This window comes from Garra rufa, chromosome 13 (genome assembly GCF_049309525.1).
Source record: "Garra rufa chromosome 13, GarRuf1.0, whole genome shotgun sequence".
In the NCBI taxonomy this organism is placed as follows: Eukaryota; Metazoa; Chordata; class Actinopteri; order Cypriniformes; family Cyprinidae; genus Garra; species Garra rufa.
The window spans coordinates 43,736,512-43,761,306 of NC_133373.1; the positions used below are offsets into that span (position 1 = coordinate 43,736,512).

Consider the following 24,795-nt stretch of genomic DNA (forward strand, 5'->3'; position numbering starts at 1 on the left):
TTTTACTTTTACTTGTATTTTTTTATTTAGTTTTTATTTTGTGCTGATTTCTGTGTCTTTGAATGGTTAATCTAATTTATGTGTGTGTATTTGAACTCTGAACTTAAGGGTCTCACATGAATCTGGCCCTCTCACATTACCACAAACACACAGTTTAGTCCAGTGTAGTGCAGGTAAATATAGAAAGACTGTCTCTGCCCCTCACACAGATCTGATCTCTGATCGTCTGCAGTTATTTCTAACTTCGGCTGCGACATTTGCTTATTTATTTTGCTTATTAATCAGTTTTTAATTGATTCTAAGAGGATCTGTGGTTGCCATGCAGAGGGATGAGAATGAAACTGGAAGTGACCTGAAATTCCAGAGCACAGAAGAAAACATCGACTCCAGTTGGTCCTGGGTAACCTGCTGTCTTTGTTTTGTTTGGTGTTTATAGCACCAGTCCAAAGTCTGGACACAACAACTAACAGTAAAGTTGTCAAAAATAACACAGATGCAAGTATGTGAATTATTTAGTGACCAAAAAAAGTTGAAAACGTATCTTATATTTGAGCTATTTCTGCATTTATTTGATCCCAAATACATTTATTTTTAAATAACTGCTTTCTATTTGAATATATTTTAAAATGTAATTTATTCCTGTGATCAAAGCTACATTTTTAGCATAATTACATCAGTCTTCAGTGTCACATGATCCTTCAGAAATCATTTTAATATGCTGATTTGCTGCTCAAGAAACAATTATTATTATTATTATCAATATGTAAAACAGCTGAGTACATGTTTTTCAGGATTCTTTAATGAATAGAAAAATCCAACGATCACCATTTATCTGTAATAAAAAGCTTTTGTAACATTATTCAAAAGCCTTTTTAATTACTTTTATTTAGCAAGGATACTTTAAATTGATCAAAAGTGATGCTAAAGACATTTATGTTACAAAAGATTTATATTTCAGATAAATGCTGTTCTTCTGAACTTTCTATTCAGCAAAGAAACCTGAAAAAATTCTACTCAGCTGTTTTCAACATAATAATAATAATAATAATAATAATAATAATAATAATAATAATAATAATAATAATAATAATAATAATAAAGGTTTTCTGAGCAGCAAATTAGAATATTAGAAAGATTTCTGAAGGATCATGTGACTGAAGTAATGATGCTGAAAATTCAGCTTTGATCACAGGAATAAATTATATTTTAAAATATATTTAAATAGAAAACAGTTATTTTTAAAGAGTAAAAATATTTCTAAATTGTACTGTTTTTGCTGTACTTTGGATCAAATAAATGCAGGCTTGGCGAGCAGAAGAGACTTCTTTAAAAACACTGAAAATCTTGCAGTTTAAAAACTTTTGACTGGTATCTGCTCTGATTCAAGATGTTTTAGGCCTTAATTTATATATATATATATATATATATATATATATATATATATATATAAATGATCAAATTACACATCAAAATTACCAAAATTAAAATTAAAACAGAAAATTATTAATAAGAACTACAATTGGATGTCAGCGATACTAAAATAACATTACATCTCTGCTCAAACTCATGCATTAAAAATAATTCAATAAATCCTTTTTTAAAATATTACAATTAAATATTTTTTCATGTCTCAAGTGAATGCATCTCAATTTAATGATGTTTAGATATTTGAATTAAAAAGCAAGACAAAAATGCTGAGGATGATTTTTTTTGAAGTGCGTTCAACATTTAATGCCATGACTATGCCATGACTTTCTGCTCTGATTCAAGATGTTTTTAGGCCTTAATTTGTGGAAGAGCGAATTAGGGCGTTTTAAGACATCTGAAGTCTATCTTAAACCCTGTAAGCAAATTAATAAGGCAGACAGACTGGAAAAACATGCATAACAGAGTCAAAGCACAACTCAGCTGGACTGTTTCGCCCATTAGACTGTGGGTTAGTAAAGCACAAACACGTGAGCGAATTGTAGCATGACTCAAAACCTCAGGAAACCAATCTCTGTTTCCTCTTTCTCTCTCTGTCTGCTTGCTGTCCCTCACACTTTTGTTCACATGCAAATCTCTAATCTGTCTGGTGAACAGAAATGGTTTTGGGGACTTTTTTGTTTATCATAATATCACTTCTTTGAACTGGAGACTGACTACTTATTAAATTACTGCAGAACTTTATTGACAAAATAAGATAAGGAAGACTTCAAAAGATTTCCAGCTTTAAATAGCAGATCTGAAATGTGCTTATAGTTGAATTTGTCACAATTGTGACCCTGGACCACAAAACCAATCTTAAACAGCACGGGTATATTTGTAGCAATAGCCAAAAATACATTGTAGGGGTCAAAATTATAGATTTTTTGCTTATGCCAACAATCATTAGGATATTAAGATCATGTTCCATGAACATATTTGGTCAATTTCCTACCGTAAATATCAAAACCTAATTTTTGATTAGTAATATGCATTGCTAAGAACTTCATCTGGACAACTTTAAAGGCGATTTTCTCAATATTTAGATTTTTTTGCACCCTAAAATTCCAAATTTTCTCTCAATAGTTGGATCTCAGCCAAGTATTTTTCTATTATAACAAACCATATCACAATGGAAAGCTTATTTATTTATTTATTATTTTTTTATTCAGCTTTCATGATGTATAAATTTGCCCTTGTGACTGGTTTTGTGGTTCAGGGTCACAATTATAACATGTAAAGGGTACAAAAATGCTTCTTAAAGGATTCTAGTCATCCAATATCATTTAAACAATAATTTTAAATATTCTAAGAACGTTCTATAAACATTAAGAACATTTTGACCTACATTTATATAGGCTAATTTAAAAAAAAAAACGTTATGAAAGTTGTGAGAATATCCCTTGTCAGCTGGGGTGAATATAATTAATAAAAATATAACTTAAAAATAAAATATATTTGATGTTTTAATATAGCTACTAATGTCTTTCAGTGTAAAATTAACATTTACAGCGGCGAACCCTTTTTATAATTACAGAAAGTACATGCTATATTATTATATTAATTTACTAGTTAATTACGTTGCCTACGTGATTAATCTTTCGACATACAAAAACGCTAAAAACAGCAGACGTTGAACGTCAGTTGAAAGCGGCTCACTGATTGGACAAGACGATCACCTTACTAGAGCCACTCGGAACGATGAGAACTGCGCGCTGATTGGTCAAAACAATCACCTCACAGCCGCCGCTGTGTGTCAAGAAAGCTGCGCGCTGATTGGCCAGCAGGATCACCTCACAGCTGTCACTCAAAGCGGTACCTGCAAGATCCCGAGTAAAACAAACTCTCAGCGCCCGCCCACAACTTATCCGCTCTCTTTGGCTATTTCTAACGATAGGATGATCACAAATACTCATATACCGAAGGCGATCTAATGTCATTTAAAACGTGGGAGGCGATTTTAAATTTAAAAGCGTGAGTGAATATGAAAGTGACCTGAGGGGAAGAAAGGAAAAAGTCATTTTCCTCGATTTGCTGATCGGCATCTTTTCTCAGCTGTTTTTTTTTTTTCCTTTGCGTACGTGACGTCACTCACATCGTCCGCTGACACACGAAAGCGAGAACATGAATGTATGAATGTTATTGTTTGTCCTTCACTCTTCTGAAAACATGATGTGCTGAACGGGGGTTTACTAGAGGTGAGAGAGACTTTATACATGTAATCTAACCTAGTGTGTTGTGTATGTAAAATACAGCAATCTATTGGAACTGTATTTTGGGATGTGAAAGGAAATTATGATGTTGATATTCTTAAGTGATGTCTGTAAACATTGTTTTCATATTCACTCTGATTACGTGACACATATTATGACAGCTGTTGATGAGTCAGTATTTTCTTTTACACTATCAAAGCTGGTATTTTATCTATTTAAAGTGTTCATATCTTTCCTGAATCACAACTTTCTTTTAAGTTATCTGTCGAATATACATGCCTACAATTTTAAGACAAATAAATAATACTATAATCAAAACTATATACATTTATATTATTATATATAATAGTAGCCTATATATAATTATTACGTAATGTACACTACCAGTCAAAAGTTTTTGAACAGTAAGATTTATAATGTCTCGCCAAGCCTGCATTTATTTGATCCAAAGCACGGCGAAAACTGTAAAATTTTGAAATATTTTTTACTATTTAAAATATGTTTTTCTATTTGAATATGTTTTCAAATGTAATTTAGTCCTGTGATTTCAAAGCTGAATTTTTAGCCTCATTACTCTAGTCACACGATCCTTCAGAGATCATTTTAATATTCTGATTTGCTGCTCAGAAAACATTTGTTATTGTTATGATGAGTATTTTTTCATTTTTTTTTTTTGATGGATAGAAAGTTTAGAAGAACAGCATTTATCTGAAATAGAAATCTTTTGTAAAGCATCTTTGCTAAATAAAAGTATTAATTTATCATTTCTTTCCCCTCAGAAAAAAAATGTAAACTTACTCCAAGTTTTTGAATGGTATAGTGTATAATCTTACAAAAGCTTTTTAATTTGGATAAATACTGAACTTTGGATCTTTTTATTCATCAAAGAATCCTGAAAAAAATGTACTCAACTTTTAATATTATTAATAAATGTTTGTTAAACAGTAAATCAGCATATTAGAATGCTTTCTGAAAGATCATGTGACTAAAGTAATGATGCTAAAAATTCAGGAATAAATTACATTTTAAGATATATTCAAATAGAAAACAGTTATTTTTAAATAGTAAAAATATTTCAGAATTTCAGTTTTTGCTGTACTTTGGATAAAAAAAATGCAGACCTTGTGACATTAAAAATCTTACTGTTCAAAAACTTTTGACTGGTAGTGTATATTTTAATTATAATTTTATAATAATGTTATAATATAATTTAATATTTTTAATAATTTCATTTTAATTATTGAATACAAGTAACTGCTCTCGCTTAAAATATATTCTGGCAGATTGTACTTTCTTCTTCAACGTTCTGTCTCCCTTTCTTTGTCCTTTTTGCATGTGAACAACTGTTTTGAATAATGTGACCAATTCTCGGTCTAGGACTCATTTTTGCATTGACTCCACTTAAGGGTTCACTTAGCCGATGTCTTTATGGTCCTCCTGTCTGGATATTTCTGGATTCATCTGTTCTCTTAACTCCGTTAGCGTGTCTGGGTCTGACGTTATTCACTTATGGAGGAATATGACACCAGGAGGAGTACAGCAGCGATAATCTCACACTGACATTGTGAATCTAAGTACAGAACAGATTCTGAAACCTGATCCTGTGGCGTTTGACAGACAGATGGTCTTTCATAGCATCTGTAAACATGTACGTTACGGTCAGATCGTTGACCTTCGTGATCAGCTGAGGAGTGAGAGTTTCATATTGTCCAGACAGTATTTGATAAAAGCATCACGTCTATTTGATCAAGTACGGAAGTAACTGGTGACAGAATTCCTGCTTGTACAGTGATATACTGACATGACCTTCAGGAGATTATGATAGAAAATCAATATTTCATTTCTGCTTGCGAGGGTATCTGATAAACAAAGCAGTGTGCAGAGTGAAAAAAAACTGCATTGCTTTTTCAAAAAGATGTGTGTTGTCAGAATTTGCCTTTGATATGAATTAGCATTTGATGTTGTTTATTATATACATTACCAGTCAAAAGTTTTTGTACAGTAAGATTTTTAATGTTTTTAAAGAAGTCTTGTCTGCTCACCAAGCCTGCATTTATTTGATGCAAAATACAGAAATATTTTTGCTATTTAAAATAACGGGTTTCTTCTTGAATATATTTTTAAATTAAATTTATTCCTGTGATATCAAAGCTGAATTTTCAGCATCATTATTCCAGTCATCAGTGTCACATGATCCTTCAGAAATCATTCTAATATGCTGATTTGCTGTTCAAAAAAACATTTTTTATTATTAATATTATCAATATTTAAAACAGTTGAGTACATAAAGTCGAAATTATAACAATAAAGTCAAAATATTTCGAGAATAAAGTTAAAATGTTTTTAGAATAAATTTAAAATATTTTGACTTTATTCTCGTAATTTTCGACTTTATTCTTGAAATATTTCAACTTTATTCCAAAAATATTTAGACTTTACTCTCATAATATTCAGACTTTATTCTCGTAATATTTCGACTTTATTCTCAAAATATTTAGACTTTATTCTATATTCTATATTATATTCTTGATAAAGCTTGGAGTCAATATTACCTTTTTTGGGGGAAAGAAATTATAGCAATGATGCTTTAAATTGATCAAAAGTGATTATAAAAACATTTAAGAAACCTGAAAAAATTATACTCAGCTGTTTTCAACATAATAATAATAATAAATGTTTTCTGAGCAGCAAATCAGAATATTTTAATGATTCTTGAAGGATCATGTGACACTAAAGACTGGAGTAATGATGCTAAAAATTCAGCTTAAAAATCACAGGAATAAATTACATTTGTAATATTTTCAAATAGAAAACAGTTATTATAAGTGGTAAAAATATTTCGAAATTTGTACAGTTTTTGCTCTACTTTGTATCAAATAAATACAGGTTGGTGAGCAGAAAAGGCTTCTTTAAAAATCAATAAAAATCTTACTGTTCAAAAACGTTTGACTGGTAGTGTACTATATACACAATGTATAATATACTAGAATATTTAAAGGGTGTTTTGGTTGGTTGCATGCTGGTTTGTGTCAAAAACGTCCTTATTCTATGTACTGTATATCTGAATAAAGGAATATTTCACCCAAAAAAGAAAATTTACTGAAAATGTCCTCACCTTCAAGCCATCCGAGTTGTAGATGAGTTTGTTTCTTCATCAGATTTGGAGAAATGTAGCATTGCATCACTTGCTCACCAATGGCTCATCTGCAGTGAATGGGTGCCGTCAGAATGAATAAATCCAAACAGCTAATAAAACATCACAATAATCCACAAATAATCCACACCACTCCAGTCAATCAATTAATGTCTTAACAAGCCAAAAGCTGCATGTTTGTAAGAAACAAATCCATCATTAAGACGTTTAACTTCAAATTTCAGCTTTCAGCAATAAAATATGTCTTGTATTCATAATTTTGCTTCTTCCAATAAAAAAAGCCAACTTGCTTTGAATCAGGAGAATGAGGTGAAATATGCACAGATCAAGCAAATATGTGGGTGGATTTTGATGTGAGGGGACAACAGAGGAAAAACATTCTCACTAAAGGAAGTGTTATTATGGATTATGGACTATTTTGGAAGCATTGGTTAAAAAGCCTTAATGATGGATTTGTTTCTTACAAACATGCAGCTTTTGGCTTCACAATCACATTATTTTGATGTTTTTATCAGCTGTTTGGACTCTCATTCTGACGGCACCTATTCACTCCTGAGGATCTATTGGTGAGCAAGTGATTTCTAAATCTGTTTCCATGAAGGAACTCATCTAAAAAAAAAGCACACTCCATTTCACAAAGGTCATACTGACCATATTTCATAATGTACTTTTCAATTCTTCATTTAGACTCAGACCATGAATTACGTGGGCCAGTTGGCGGGGCAGGTGTTCGTGCAGGTGAAGGAGCTCTACAGAGGTCTGAATCCCGCCACGCTGTCCGGCTGCATAGATGTCATCGTTGTCCGGCAGCCAGATGGAGCTCTGGTCTGCTCTCCATTTCACGTGCGCTTCGGAAAGATGGGTGTCTTGAGATCACGAGAGAAAGTGGTGAGCAGTACATTTGAGATGACATATGACTTCTGACCTCTCTATGATATCTGGTTGATCTGGTTCTCTTCTCTTTCACTGACAATCAGGTGGACATTGAGATTAATGGGGAACCTGTGGATTTACACATGAAGTTGGGCGAGAACGGAGAAGCGTTCTTTGTCAAGGAGACAGAAGATGATCAGGTGCAGAACATCGGAGAAACATACAAGCCATTACATTTTGCTCAGCATTAATTTCTATTCATATTAAGCACTGGAGACCTGAAAACACAAGCTCAAATTTGGTGACTTCTGACCTGTGAAGCGCAAAGACATTTGACCGGTAGAGGATCTAAACATAACAGCTCTTGATTCCATAAATGTAAAGCTGCATAGGTGTTAAGTAATTTCACATGCTCAAGGACTACTTTGATCCTGCTGTGATCTTAATCCAGCTTTCTAGAACAGAGCAGCATTCTGGAACAGATCAGAGCATGGATTCTGGAACACAATTTAGAATTTAGAATATTTTCAAAATATTCAAAGTTCTAAAATCCTAAAAAGTAACAGTACAGTGATTTAAGAACGAAGCTTATTTGTAGAATAGAACAGTATTTTGAAACAGAAAAGTATGATGGCGTTTTAGTGCCACGTAAAAAAAATGAAAAAATCTAAAATGACAAGAATATTTTGGGAATAAATTTAAATATGTTTTGAGATACAAAACATTTTATAATGTTTCGTAATATTTCGACTTTATTCTCATAATTTTGCAATTTTATTCACATAATTTCGATTTTATTCCCCAAATATTTCGACTTTATTCCCCAAATATTGCGACTTTATTCTTGTAATTTCGACTTTATTCTCGTAATATTGCGACTTTATTTTAATAATTTCAACTTTATTCTCGTAATATTTTATTCACATAATTTCGACTTTATTCCCCAAATATTTAGTCTTTATTCCCCAAATATTTAGACTTTATTCTCATAATTTCGACTTTATTCCCCAAATATTTAGACTTTATTCCCCAAATATTTAGACTTTATTCTCATAATTTCGACTTTATTCCCCAAATATTTTGACTTTATTCTCGCAACATTACGACTTTATTCTTGTAATTTCGACTTTATTCTCGTAATATTGCGATTTTATTCACATAATTTTGACTTTATTCCCCAAATATTGTGACTTTATTCTCGTAATATTTAAACTTTTTCTTGCAATATTTCAACTTTATTCTCATAATTTCGACTTTATTCTCGTAATTTTGCGATTTTATTCACATAATTTCGATTTTATTCCCCAAATATTTCGACTTTATTCCCTAAATATTTAGACTTTATTCTCATAATTTCGACTTTATTCCCCAAATATTTTGACTTTATTCTCGCAATATTGCGACTTTATTCTCATAATTTCGACTTTATTCTCGTAATATTGCGACTTTATTTTCATAATTTCAACTTTATTCTCGTAATATTGCGATTTTATTCACATAATTTCGACTTTATTCCCCAAATATTTAGACTTTATTCCCCAAATATTTAGACTTTATTCCCCAAATATTTAGACTTTATTCTCATAATTTCGACTTTATTCCCCAAATATTTTGACTTTATTCTCGCAACATTACGACTTTATTCTTGTAATTTCGACTTTATTCTCGTAATATTGCGATTTTATTCACATAATTTTGACTTTATTCCCCAAATATTGTGACTTTATTCTCGTAATATTTAAACTTTTTCTTGCAATATTTAAACTTTATTCTCATAATTTCAACTTTATTCTCGTAATTTTGCGATTTTATTCACATAATTTCGATTTTATTCCCCAAATATTTCAACTTTATTCCCTAAATATTTTGACTTTATTCTCGCAATATTGCGACTTTATTCTCGTAATTTCGACTTTATTCTCGTAATATTGCGACTTTATTTTCATAATTTCAACTTTATTCTCGTAATATTGCGATTTTATTCACATAATTTCGACTTTATTCCCCAAATATTTAGACTTTATTCCCCAAATATTTAGACTTTATTCTCATAATTTCGACTTTATTCTTATAATATTGCGATTTTATTCACATAATTTTGACTTTATTCTCCAAATATTTCGACTTTATTCTCGCAATATTGCGACTTTATTCTCGCAATATTTCAACTTTTTCTCGCAATATTTCAACTTTATTCTCATAATTTCGACTTTATTCTCGTAATTTTGCAATTTTATTCACATAATTTCGACTTTATTCCCCAAATATTTCGAGTTTATTCTCGCAATATTGCGACTTTATTCTCGTAATTTCGACTTTATTCTCGTAATATTGTGACTTTATTTTCATAATTTCAACTTTATTCTCGTAATATTGCGATTTTATTCACATAATTTCGACTTTATTCCCCAAATATTTAGACTTTATTCCCCAAATATTTAGACTTTATTCCCCAAATATTTAGACTTTATTCTTATAATATTGCAATTTTATTCACATAATTTTGACTTTATTCCCCAAATATTTTGACTTTATTCTCGCAACATTACGACTTTATTCTCGTAATTTCGACTTTATTCTCGTAATATTGCGATTTTATTCACACAATCTTAGATTTTTTTTATTTTTTAACATGCTGAAGAAAAGATCATATTAAATAAACTAAATAAGTGCATTGAGACCTCTGTGAATTTGACATTCTTTTCGAAAAGAAAGAAGCTGTTTTGTTTATAAGAATCAGACTTTTTGGTTTTGAGACCGGCTGAGTGCACATCCTCTTTTTATTCCCACAGTCTTATTTTCCTCATTTCTTCTGTTTTGTTCTTGTTTAACACTGCAGATTCTTACACTGCAGTTAACATTTACACTATAAAGTTACATGACCACATTCAGAGCCAAAACAAATGACTGTTGATAGTAAACTGCGTTTACAGTATACACAGTTGTTTGACAATGTCTCGTGTTAACTTTCTCTCTGTAATTCCTTACAGGAGGTGATTCCATCTTACCTGGCTACATCTCCCATTCCGTCCGACGGGGGGCTTCTTATGGGCTCCAGCAGTGAGAATGGGTTGATGAAGAAGAGGAGGAAGAGGAGAAGGAAGTGCAGAATGGAGGATGTGAAGAGGGAGGAGAGTGTGGAGTTTTCAGAGGAAGAACTGTTCAATATTGACATCAATGACAGCGAGCAGCCTGATCAGAACAGGTCAGCTGACCCCTTTAAGCCATTCTCAGAGCACAAACATATATATACCATTATATATAATGGTACATATATAACATTATATATAATATAATGGTATACATGTATATGTATACCATTATAAAAATGTATATATTATTATAATAATCAGCATATTAGAATGATTTCTGAAGGATCATGTGACACTGAAGACTGGCGTAATGATGATGAAAATTCAGCTTTGCATCACAGGAATAAATTACATTTAAAATACATTACCAGTCAAAAGTTTTTGAGCAGTAAGATTTTTAGCAATATAATTCTACTCAGCTGTTTTCAACATAATAATAATAATAATAATAATAATAATAATAATAATAAATGTTTTTGAGCAGCAAATCAGAATATTAGAATGATTTCTGAAGGATCATGTGACTGGAGTAATGATGCTAAAAATTCAGCTTTGAAATCACAGGAATAAAATACATATTGAAATATATTCACATAGAAAACAGCTGTTTTAAATAGAAAAAATATTTTACATTTTTACATTATTACAAGAATAGAGTTGAAATTACAAGAATGAAGTGGAAATGACAAGAATAAAGTCAAAATATTTTGATAATTAAGTCAAAATCAAAAACGAAAAAAAAAAAATCAAAAACTTTTGACTGGTATTGTATGTTTATTTGAAATTTGACTGTATTTTTGATTAAATAAATGCAGCCTTAAAGACTTATTTTCATTTCAAAATCATAATTATTCTAAACTTTTGACCAGTAATATATATAATTTATAGTTTTTTAAACTATATTGCTCAACATGGTGTCTTCTTGTGTGTGTTTCTATGTATAGAGATCTGATGAATGGAGGTTCGTCCAGTGGAAACAAACAAAACACAATTCATGCTCGTTCAGATGGAGAATGGAGTCCTGTTCACAGGTCACACGTGCCACTATTCACTGCAAAAGAAATGTTTTTTCTGCTAATGATAAAAATACTGCCAAGTAGTCTCTGTCAGCACTCTCTCTTTAATACTTTAGCTTTATTAGCATGGAATTGATATGTTTTGCATATAAAAGTCTGGTTTGTGCACTAAAAGCACCTGTTTTTTCTCTCTCCAGTCCAAATGTGTCTCGTCCCTGCTCCCCTAAAAGTGACTCTGAGCTGCTTTGCAAAGATCAGCAGGAGGATTCGGCCATGTTGTGGTCCTGGGGGGAGTTACCACAAGCCGCCAAGGTCAGAATCATCCTAAAAACCAACTCATTGACACATTTACCCAACTAACAGCAACTATAACATCCATGTGATTCAAAATACCCCTCATATATTAAACTCAAGCTTACCCCATAACAAAATTGTGTATTTACAGCCGTCATTTCTGCCCACGAAACCAAACGTCCTGCCTGCGTGCCCACTGTCAATCCCGATTTCTGACAACACACATTTCAGAGTCATCCCTGAGACGGCCACCCATGGCCATGACAGAAACAGAACGTTACACGCTGACAGCCAATCAAACGGAGCGAAGGAGCAGGAAGAGGTTGAGGAAGGAGGAGCAAATAATGGACCCCGCCCGCAAAATAAAACTGATTCCCCTTCTAAAAGAAAAGGTTGTTTGTCATTGTTTTTTTGGTTAAAAATTCAGCTAGCCTTGTTTTTGTGTGTGATATAATTCATACTGATTCCAATGTTCTCATGCAGATAAGAAAAGCCGCCATCTGGGTTCTGACGGCGTGTATTTGGACGATATAAAAGATCTGGAGCCAGAAGTGGCGGCACTTTACTTCCCTAAAAGGTGTGTTGTCATAATGTTATCTCTTGTTAAGGCTGTGTTAATCCTGTAAAGACATATGAAATAATAGTCTGAAATTATTGATCTAGTTTTAAATATTCTAATGATTTTATTAAGTAAATGTAAGAAAAGGCTTATATTGCTATTAATATTTCAAGACACTGTTACTCTTACTGAAGCATCTTAAGTTTACTTGATTATTCATACATCATTTTTTGGAAAAATCATGTGGGTATCTATCAAATGTGATGCATTAGGCTTTTGAGGAAATGTATTATATACCTTTCTATCAGTTCTATCTGACATTATCAAGATTAATTTGTTCTGACAGTTTAACTCTGAGTTCTCATGTTTAATTACCATTACTGTGATATATAGTAAATAAACTGTGATAATGTGAGAATTGTTGAAGGTGTCTGAATAAATTTTGGTTTGACTGTATACACAGTATCTCACAAAAGTGAGTACACCCCTCACATTTCAGCAACCATTTTAGTATCTTCTCAAGGGACAATACTATAGAAATGAAACTTGGATATATATTAGAGTGGTCAATGTACAACTTGTATAGCAGTATAGATTTACTGTCCTCTGAAAATAACTCAACATACAGCCATTATTGTCACAATAGCTGTCAACAAAAGTGAGTACACCCTAAGTGATAACAGCAGTATGTTGTTTAACCATGCAAAGCCACATGTCCTATTCATGAAGCTGAGCACTCGTTCTGTGCGTCACATGCAGAACCTGGCTTCAAAAAACAGACACTTTAGTGCTGCCAGCATTGCTTTAAAGGTTGCAGAAGTAGAAGGTCAGCTTCTCAGTGCTCAGACCATACGTCGCACACTGCAACAAGTCGGTTTGCATAGGCGTCGTCCCAGAAGGAAGCCTCATCTGAAGCTGGCTCACAAGAAAGTCCGCAAACAGTTTGCTGAAGACAACCAAGAGCATGAATTACTGGAACCATGTCCTGTGGTCTGATGAGACTAGAAGATAAACTTGTTTGGCTCAGATGGTGTTCAGCATGTGTGGCGATTCCTTGGTGAGGAGTACCAAGAAAATTGTGTCTTGCCTACAGTCAAGCATGGTGGTGGGTTTCATTTCTATAGTACTGTCCCTTGAGAAGATAAATGGTTGAAATGGCTGCTGAAATGTGAGGGGTGCATTCACTTTTGTGACATACTGTACATGCTAAAATGGCTAAGATTGCATATGGCAACAATAAAAGACGGTATTTTGTGTGTTTTCTCAGTGGTTCAGAGCGTTGCGTTGAGAACGGACTCCGCAGTGTGACCGTGTCTCCTCAGTCCATGTGCAGCTCTGGAGCTGACAGCGGCGTGGACAGTTACGACCTGCCCTCAATGGCCATCTCTCTGTGTGGAGGACTCACAGAAAACAGAGAGATCACTAAAGGTGCACAGACTCAATCAGCACTGCTCATACATGCTTGAAATGCATTCATTAAGCATTCATGTCCGTTACATTCACTGCTTGCTTATGCATCATTATTGATTTCTTGTCCCTCTCAGAGCATTTCCAGCAGAAGTCTGTGTCATTTCAGCAGTTTGCTGATAATCCGTCCATCATTGATGACCCTAATCTGGTGGTGAAGATCGGCTCGAAGTGAGTGTCGCATTACTGTTATCGATTCTCATCTCATTTGTTTTAGACTAAAATAACAGCTGCTATATTTGTTTCCTTTTATCTGTGCAGGTATTATAACTGGAGCACCGCTGCTCCTATTATGTTGGCTATGCAAGCCTTCCAGAAACCACTTCCTAAGGTAAACACACACTCTTACACATAAGTGCTGGAGTATTACAAGTGACCCTGGACCACAAAACCAGTCATAAGGGTCATTTCTTCATCTGAAAGCTAAATAAATAAGCTTTCCATTGATGTTTGGTTTGTTGGGATAGGACAATATTTTGCTGAGATATAAGTATTTGAAATTCATTACCAAAAGGTCAAAAGTTTTTGGTTAGTAAGATTTTAAATATTTTTTAAAGTCTCTTCTGCTCACCAAGCCTGTTTTTTTTTTATCCAAAGTACAGCAAAAGCAGTAATATTATTATTAATAATAATAATTATTAATAATTAGTAATATTTTTACTATTTAAAATGAATACTTTCTATTTGAATATATTTTAAAATGTAATTTATTCCTGTGACGCAAAGCTGAATTTTCAGCATCATTGCTTTAAATTGATCAGAAGTGATGAAGACATTTATAATGTTACAAAAGATTTCTGTTTTAGATAAGTGTTGTTCCTCTGAACTTTCTATTCATTAAAGAAACCCTAAAAAATGTACTCAGCTGTTTTTAACATATTAATATTAATAAATATTTTTTGACAAGCAAATCAGAATATTATGATGGTTTCTGAAGGAGTAATGATGCTAAAAATTTAGCTTTGAAACCACAGGAATAAATTACATTTTAACATATATTCAAATAGAAAACAGTTATTTTAAATAGTAAAAATATTTTCAATTTTTTTTAGAAGAGACTTCTTTAAAAAAATATCTTACTGTCCAAAAAAAAAAAAGACTGGTAGTGTATATTAAAAATAAAGCACTAAAAACTAAAGCATTATAAAAATGGGTATTCATTTTGAGATTTGTTAGATAAATAACAAAAGAATAAACATAAAAATCTATTAAATAAACATTTCTTTTAATGCATGTACACTATTTACATTTTGGGGATTTGTAAGTTTTTTTTTTAACATATAAATACTTAATAATAAATAAAAAAAACATTAAAATGATCAAAAGTGACAGTAAAGACATTTATAATGTTACAAAATATTTCTATTCAAATTAAATTGCATTCTTTTGAACTTTCTATTCATCAAAGAATTAAAAAAAAGTTTCAAAGTTTTCACAAAAATATAAAGCAGCACAACTGTTTTCAACATTGATAATAATAATAATAAATGTTTCTTGAGCAGCAAATCAGCATATAATAATTCTTTCTAAAAGATCGTGCAACACTGAATACTGGAGTAATGGTGCTAAAAAATTCTGCTTTAAAATCACAGGAATAAATTACATTGTAAAATATTTTCAAATAGAAAACACTTATTTTAAATTGTAATAATATTTCACAATATTACTGTTTTTACTGTATTTTCTGTATTTATCTTTATAAACATTAGAGACTTTTAAATGGCAGTGTATAAGAAGCTTGTATTTTTAACACATTTACATATGTAAGATGACTCACAGTGACGTGTGATCAAGTTTTTCCATCTGTTTTCTTGTCCTGTGTGTGTGTGTGTGTGTGTGTGTGTGTGTGTGTTTTAGTTTGCAAGGCTCGATCGTGTGTGTTCTGTGTTGGAGTTTGTCTTCTGTCGTCTGCTTAATTTCTTTCCATCCTCAGTTCGTTGCACTAGTTTCTATCAATCCTTTTCCCTGCATGAGAGTCCAACATTTGTTTGATTCTTAGTGGCTTCTGAGACTTTTTTGAGAGTTTTTCAGTTATTGAGCATTACGCCTGTGCGCATGTCCCTCACAGGCCACCATAGAGAGACTAATGAAGGAGAAGATGCCCAGAAACCAAGGAAGATGGTGGTTTTCATGGCGAGGAAGAGCAAACAGCACCAAACCGGTACTCAGATATACACATGATCACCATGTGCTTTGTTTCAACGGTTTTGTGACTTTCTCTGAAGTCCTAAAGTGTGAATCCTTTGTGTTTGCAGGATTCAGTCTCAGGTTGTTCAACATGTCCTCCTGGAGATGAGACCATCAAGAACAGGTTCAGATCCGATAAGTCAAGAATGATTTAATCTGTAATGATGCAGTCTGTAATCATTCATATGCTTGACCTAAACGTATGTTTACAGGCGAACTGAAGAATCCTCCTCTAGCGATGAAGACTTAACTGCCAAACAAAGCCCTGTCCCTGTTCACACAGACTCCGCCCCTGCAGGAGGGGGCGTGTCCTATCAGAAAACACTCCGCCTCTCTTCAGAACAACTCGTAAGAATATTACATTTACTTAAGAAACTTAAACTAACTTTATAAGTGGACATCAGGTGATTATTTTAAAACTAAAGATGGTTAAACCTCAATAAAATGTTTTTTTTAATTATAGTTTATATATTTATAGTTTTATAATTAAAGTAATTATATTTTTATACACTACCAGTTAAAAGTTTTTTGACAGTAAGACTTTTAGTGTTTTTTTTAAAGAAGTCTCTACAGCAAAAGCAGTAATATAGTGAAATATTTTTACTATTTAAAATAACTGCTTTCTATTTGAATATATTTTAAAGTGTAATTTATTCCTGTGATTTCAAAGCTAAATTTTCAGCATCATTACTTCCGTCTTCAGTGTCACTTGATCCTTCAGAAATCATTCTAATATTCTAATATGCTGATTTGCTGTTCAAGAAACATTTTTATCATTATTATTTAAGATTATTTAAGACAGTTAAGTAAATTTTTTTGGAAAAGAAATGATAGAAATTAATACTTTTATACTTCTTGTTTAGCACATATGCTTTAAATTGATCAAAAGTGATGATAAAGACATTTATAATGTTACAAAAGATTGCTATTTTACATAAATGCTGTTCATCTGAACTTTCTAGTTATCAAAGAAACATCAAAAAAAATCTACACAGCTGTTTTCAACATAATAATAATAAATGTTTTTGAGCAGCAAATCAGAATATTAGAATGATTTCTGAAGGACCGTGACTGGAGTAATGATGCTAAAATTCAGCATTGAAATCACATGAATAAATTACATTTTAAAATATATTCAAATAGAAACTAGGAAAGTAAAAAATATTTTTAAAATGGACAGTTTTTGCTGTACTTTGGATCAAATAAATGCAGGCTTGGTGAGCAGAAGAGACTTCTTTAAAAAAACATTAAAAATCTTACTGTTCACAAACTTTTGACTGGTAGTGTAGAGTGAATCGAACCAGTGTGTGTGAGTATGCACTGTAAAAAAATATTTTTTGAAGTTGTAAATAATCTCACTGTCCAAAAACTTTTGACTGGTGGTGTAATTAAATAAAAAATATTTATGTCATTTATGTCAAAATATAATACGTCATTTAGCTAAATATTTCACTACAAAACAGAAGCCTGGAATTCCATGCAGAACTTGAATCAATGAATTATTCAAATGAACCAATTCACTAGAATGATTCAGCCTTTCCAGAAAAGGGCTTTTTTAGAACTGTGTATTGTTTGTCTGCTGTAGGTCAGTCTGCAGCTAAAGGACGGTCCTAACGACGTCTTGTTTAGTGTGACGACTCAGTATCAGGGCACATGTCGCTGTGAGGGAACCATCTACTTGTGGAACTGGAATGATAAAATCATCATATCGGACATCGACGGCACAATCACCAGGTACATAATTGTGAACATAATCGCAATCTCAGGGATCATGCAAAATGCATGTTAAATTGATTTATTAAATTTATTTTTTATTTAGTACTGACCTGAATAAGATATTTCACATGGAAGACGTTTACATATAGTCCACAAGAGAAAATAATTGTTTAACTAATAAAAATGACCCAGTTCAAAAGTTTACATACACTTGATTCTTAATACTGTGCTGTTACCTGAATGATCCACAGCTGTTTTTTTTTTTTGTTTAATATTTCATGAGTCCCTTGTTGGTTCTGAACAGTTCTTCACTGCCCACTGTTCTTCAGAACAATCCAGCTCCCACAAATTCTTTGGTGTATTTGAACCCTCTCCAACAATGACTGTATGATTTTGAGATGCATCTTTTCACACTGAGGACAACTGAGGGACTCATATGCAACTATTACAGAAGGTTCAAACACTCACTGATGCTTCAGAAGGAAAAACAATGCATTAAGAGCCAGGGGTGAAAACTTTTGAACAGAATGAAGAAGATGTGTACATTTTTCCTAATTTGTCTAAATCAGTGTTGTTTTCGTCAACGATGACGATGACGAAATCATTTCGTTGACGCCACTTTTTTCCATGACGAAAACGAGACGATGACGAGATAAAAATGGCTCGTTGATGACTAAAACATGACGAGACGTGTGTGAGTTTTCGTTGACGAGACGAGAATAGACGAAAATGTTAGTGGGTGGTCCGTCAGACGTTTAAAATGCATGACATTTCCGCTTATTGTGCATGCCAATTAAAACCGAAAAAAGTACCTGCCGCTATGGCAAGCCGTTTTAGCATTAAATGCTCTTTGCTATACTAGTATGGCAAGCCGTTTTAGCATTCCATCCTTGTTTGTCTTTTATGTTCTAAAACATTCCTTCATTATTGTAATTATTGGTGAAAATAGTCGATCCGGAAGCTCACATTGTGTTGAACTATAGATCTGCTATTTTCACAACTTATAAGTGACACTACCCAACAGCAAAATACTTACTGACCTACATTAATTTGTTAAAAGACTACTTTTCCCCTTTTTTTGACTAAAACTAGACTAAAACCTTTTTGACTTTTCGTCGACTAAAACTAGACTAAAACCTTCTTGACTTTTCGTCGACTAAAATTGGACTAAAACTATCACATATAGAAGTGACTAAAATTTGACTAAAACTAATAACCATTTTAGTCCAAAAGACTAAGACTAAGACTAAATCTAAGATGGTTGTCAAAAACAACACTGGTCTAAATATCTATTTTTTTCATTTAGAAGCTGCAGAAGATAGTTACATGTTTCCCAAAAAACAAAATAAGTTCAATTTACCCTGATCTTCACATTCCAAAAGTTTTCAACCCCCGGCTCTTAATGCATTGTGTTTCCTTCTGAAGCATCAGTGAGTGTTTGAACCTTCTGTAATAGTTGCATATGAGTCCCTCAGTTGTCCTCAGTGTGTTTTTTCTTCCTGGACTGTATGTAAATGTTTTTATGTAAAAATATCTTATTCAGGTCAGTACTAAATAAAAAATGACATGCATTTTGGTAAAATAATTAACATTTTGTAAATTCTGCAAGGTGTATGTAACTCTTGACCTCAACTGTATCTGCTTGCGTAACGTTCAAGTTCTTCTTTCGCAGGTCAGATAAGCTGGGGCACATTCTACCAACGTTGGGTAAAGACTGGACCCATCAGGGCATTGCAAGCTTGTATCACAATATCAGCCAGTAAGAGACCACAGAATACTTTCTCTGATTCTCTGATATGTCAGCAGGATGAAGAGTGAAATGCATCTGTGTATTTTCACAGGAACGGTTATAAGTTTCTGTACTGCTCGGCGAGGGCGATCGGTATGGCTAACATGACGCGGGGTTACCTGCACTGGGTCAATGAGAGAGGAACCATGTTACCACAGGGACCTGTTTTACTGAGTCCCAGCAGCCTGCTATCAGCACTGCACAGGTGATTATACACACTGAAAAAAATATTGTTGAATTTTCATTGAAACTAAATTAATTGCAAGTAAATTTCACAAATAATCACAAAAGACACATTGAATTAAATGTGAAGTTTTTAAGTAGAAAGACTAAAAAAAGTACGTTCTTGTGTTCAATATTATTTACAACTTCAAAATATTTTTTTTACAGTGCATACTCACACACACTGGTTCGATTCACCACACACTACCGGTCAAAAGTTTGTGAACAGTAAGATTTTTAATGTTTTCTAAAGAAGTCTCTTTTGCTCACCAAGCCTGCATTTATTTGATCTAAAGTATAGCAAAAACAGTACAATTTTGAAATAATTTTACTATTTAAAATATCCGTTATCTATTTGAATATATTTTAAAATGTAATTTATTCCTGTGATTTCAAAGTTGAATTTTTAGCATCATTACTCCAGTCACACGATCCTTTAGAAATCATTATAATATTCTGATTTGCTGCTCAAAAAGCATGTATTATTATGTTGACAGCTGAGTAGATTTTTTTTTCAGGTTTGTTTGATGAATAGAAAGTTCAGAAAAACAGCATTTATCTGAAATAGAACTCTGCTGTAACATTATAAATGTGTCAATCATCACTTTTGATCAATTTAAAGCATCCTTGCTAAATAAAATTTCTATAAATTCGGTCCAAAAAAATTATAATATTTATTTACTGACTTAATTTACTGACTTCAAGCTTTTGAATTATATAGTGAATAATGTTACAAAAGCTTTGGATCTTTGGATCTTACAATTCATCTAAGAATCCTGAAAAAAATCTACATTTTAAATATTGATAATAATAATATAAGAATAAATGTTTGAGCAGCAAATCAGCATATTAGAATGATTTCTGAAGGATCATGTGACACTAAAGACTGGATGCTGATTTAGCTTTGATCACAGAAGTAAATTACAGTTTAAAATATATTCAAATAGAAATTAGTTATTTTAAATGGTAAACAATATTTCCAAATTGTACAGTTTTTTCTGTACTTTTTCAATCAAATAAATGCAGGCTTGGTGAGCAGAAGAAACTTCTTTAAAAAATATAATAAATCTTACTGTTCACAAACTTTTGACTGGTAGTGTATATCTGAAATTATATATTTTATATTTTCATGTAATCAATTCAAAATAAAAATAATTTGAGATGCATGATTTATTTTGACATTGTATAGATTTGTTCTGCATGGATATACAGTTAAAAACCCTGCAGATACCCTGTTATTTGAAACCAGCATAACAAATTTAAGGGACACTGGAAGGTGTCAGAAATGTTGTTCCTTAAGATTATAGCATATCTATCTCTGTTTTTCAGGGAGGTGATTGAGAAGAGGCCGGAGAAGTTTAAGGTGGCGTGTTTGACAGACATTAAAAATCTCTTCCTCCCAAACACTGAGCCCTTCTACGCAGCATTTGGGAACAGAGACACTGTGAGTAAACACAGACAGACGATGAGATTGCAAGAAATGCATTTATGCAGTATAATATTGGATAATTGTTCAGCATGTTAGCCATTTTAAAAATATTTATTGCTAACTCATTTGCATATCTAATAAAGATGCCTGTAGGTGATCTGTATGATGTGTAGGTTTGTAATCACCCTGTTTTTTCTGTCTGTAGGATGTTTTCTCCTATAAGGAGGTGGGTGTTCCCTTAAACAGAATCTTCACTGTCAATCCTAAAGGAGAACTGATCCAGGAACATGCAAAAACCAACATCTCATCGTAAGTTTTAAATTCAAAAAGTTTTTAATGTTCACCAAGGCTGCATTTATTTGATCAAAAATCCCAAAAAAAGTGTAAAGTGTAAAGTAACTGTTTTCTATGTGAATATATTTTAAAATGTAATTTATTCTTGTAATGCAAAGCTGAATTTTCAGCATCATTACTCTAGTCTTCAGTGTCACATGATCCTTCAGAAATCATTCTAATATGCTGATTTATTATCAATGTTTAAAACAGTTGTGCTGCTTAATGTTTTGTAAATACCTGTGATACTCTTTTTAGGATTATTTAATAAATAAAAAGTTAAAAAGAACAGCATTTACTTAAAATAAAAAGCCATTTAAACGTTTTTGGTTAGTACATTTTTCTTTTCTTTTTTTGAAAGAAAGCAATACTTTTATTCACCAAGGATGTAATAAATTGATTAAAAAGTGATAGCAAAGACTTATATTGTTAGAAAAGATTCTATTTTGAGTAAATGCTGTTCTTTTGAACTTTTTATTTATTACTGAATCCTGAAAAAAGAATCACAGGTTCTAACAAAATATTAAGCAGCACAATGTGACACCGAATGCTGGAGTAATGATGCTGAAAATTCAGCTTTGCATCACAGGAATAAATTATATTTTAAAAATATATTCAAATAGAAAACCATTATTTTAAACTGTAATAATATTTCGCAGTATTACAATTTTTTCTGTATTTTTGATCAAGTAAATGCAGCCTTGATGAGCAGAAAAGAATTCTTTAAAATACATTCAAAGGTTTGGGATCAGTAGGAATTTTAAAGGCAGTGTATGTCATATTTTGTTTTATTTGTTTATTGAAATTATTATTATTTGATTTAACTAATAATAAAAAAATAAAGACAGAAATATATGACTGATGTAAACTTCATTTTCACTGAAACGTTTAAACTCTCAAACTTTTCAAAACCTCAACATTTCAGTTCCTTATTTTGGAGGAATACTAAGAAAATGTTGTAAATTATGTGATTATAAATGAGTGTTGTGTTGCCAGAAAATTAATCAGGGAAACAATTTTTGAAATGCTTCATTTGAATGAAGTGTCCAAAAAAAAAAAAAAAAAAAAATCACTAAGGGCCGTTTACAGAGGTTTGGTTCTATAGAGGCTTTGCACTTGCATCATGGCACAGCTGTATTGGCAATACTTAAATGTAAACAACAACATAGATTGCATGGTTACGTACAACTGAATACATTTTTCTGTTAATTTATGCGTGGGAAAAATCATATGGAAGCTGTTAAATCATAAAGAAAAGGACTTACTAAGCAGGAAGGGTGCAATATTTTGACAAACTAAAGCTAATAAGTGGTAAAGATACATACAAGCAGTATTAATTTAGATATCAGCCAAATATTTCACCTATCAGCCCGGAAATTATAAGAATGAACACAAATGTTGTCAAGATTCTTGCACTGGAAATACACTAGTGTTCCTGGAAACATTGCATTGTTTTTTTTTTTTTTTTTAAAGAGCTGAACTGTCATGCTACTGATAAATGTATTTAAGTTAGCTGCATTGAGTCAACTCTGCTTTACCTGTGCAGGTACGTGCGTCTAGGTGAGGTGGTGGATCACATCTTCCCGCTCCTGAAGCGCAGAGGATCATGTGATTTCCCCTGCAGTGACACCTTCAGCCAGTTCACCTTCTGGAGAGAACAGCTCCCTCATGTGGACGGACAGATAGTGAACACCACTCGCTGAACAGCTGCACTGAACATCACATAAACTGCACAGAATACAGAAAGACAAGCTGAAAATCCAAAACTGAACAATCAGTGCAATTATATGAAAATCACACACAAAATACATGTGTGGGTCTGGACCTCTGAAAAAAAACCTGCACTTTTATTCAAAGAAGTCTTCACATGACCGTGATTTAGAGTATATTGATAGTAGATTTGTAAAAATTCGATTTTGACTTTTTCAGTTTTGATTGTGGCAATCTGTTACTGTACTGCAAGATCAATCTGTCATATCAGGATAGTTACAAGTTAGTTTGTTGATATATATTTCAACAAAGTCAGACTGAATGTTACTGAATAATGTCACATCATTTAAAATGTTCACCACAAAATCAGTCATTTGCATAATGTTTTTTTGCACTGTGACAATTAAACATCTTTATTTATTATTTTTTATTACAGTTAGCATAACTTTTGCAAAATACACTTGACCCAGACATTTCTTTTTCTGAAATTTACTCATTCTCAGAGAAATGAAACACAGTAATGCTTTAGGTTTGTTGGAGAAAATATTGAAAATGTTATATTTCTTTATACTTTTAACGTTTTGCAGGTGTGCTAAGTATTATTATTTCTGTCTGTTTATTTAAAAGCGGTCATATGACAGCTGTATTCTGATATTCCTGCCTTCGTGTGTTTTTAACAAGCACTTGTTGTTTTTAACTGTGTTACTGAAAAATGATATGCTGTCATATTTTCTTATGAATTGATAATCATAAACACTGTTTGGGTTTATTCCATTTTAAATAGGGTTTCAGTGGGTTTTGGCAATTTTCATATTTATTATTTGAGATGGATTTAGCATAAAAATATGCTGAATGTGTAGCATGATGTTGTTGATATAACTAGGTTTTTGCCTTCTATTGAAAATGATTTTCAGCCATTTGTTCCAAAGAAAGATATGATTGTATTGAGTGTTTGATTTTCTGATATTCTTTCAGTGAAAGAGCAGTAGATCAGATTCTCATGTGGAAATTCATTTTGCTCTTCAATAAAACTATAACAAATATACTGGCATTCAGATTTAATGCTTCAGTTTCGCTCATTTATTCATAAATTAATATATCAGGGTTACGGACAGTAAATGTTTATCACTTTTCATTTTATACTGGTGCTGAAATTATTCCACATATTACTTCAAACACAAACTATAATCTGCTAAAACATGTTTAAAGCTGATCATTCAGTGTAATTTTTGTAAAAAAAAAAAAATTTAATATTTAACATGAACTTTTATTGAACT

General features: G+C 32.1%; 1 protein-coding gene across 2 annotated transcripts; it reads left to right on the forward strand.

The window, feature by feature from the left end:
* Positions 1 to 263: 263 nt before the first annotated feature.
* On the forward strand, positions 264 to 23,780 carry lpin1b (lipin 1b). 2 transcript variants are annotated; one of them, XM_073852876.1, is made up of 20 exons: positions 264 to 400; positions 7,519 to 7,719; positions 7,809 to 7,904; positions 10,695 to 10,909; positions 11,741 to 11,827; positions 12,010 to 12,124; positions 12,258 to 12,498; positions 12,590 to 12,683; positions 13,933 to 14,093; positions 14,210 to 14,303; positions 14,394 to 14,463; positions 16,201 to 16,293; positions 16,388 to 16,443; positions 16,532 to 16,667; positions 17,905 to 18,053; positions 19,708 to 19,794; positions 19,877 to 20,029; positions 21,376 to 21,490; positions 21,681 to 21,784; positions 23,355 to 23,780. In XM_073852876.1, the coding sequence occupies exons 1-20, from the start codon at positions 320 to 322 to the stop codon at positions 23,509 to 23,511; spliced, it is 2,505 nt and encodes an 834-aa protein (XP_073708977.1). In that variant the 5' UTR covers positions 264 to 319; the 3' UTR covers positions 23,512 to 23,780. The 2 variants fall into 2 exon arrangements, with proteins under 2 accessions (XP_073708977.1, XP_073708978.1); XM_073852877.1 differs by lacking the exon at positions 264 to 400 and adding an exon at positions 3,271 to 3,662.
* The last annotated feature ends 1,015 nt before the right edge of the window (positions 23,781 to 24,795 follow it).

Excerpts from the sequence above, each read along its gene's own strand:
- lpin1b (XM_073852876.1), top strand. The coding sequence starts at position 320 with ATGCAGAGGGATGAGAATGAAACTGGAAGTGACCTGAAATTCCAGAGC. Across the intron at positions 7,905-10,694 it reads AGGAGACAGAAGATGATCAG|GAGGTGATTCCATCTTACCT; the intron begins GTGCAGAACATC and ends AATTCCTTACAG. Across the intron at positions 19,795-19,876 it reads TTGTATCACAATATCAGCCA|GAACGGTTATAAGTTTCTGT; the intron begins GTAAGAGACCAC and ends GTATTTTCACAG.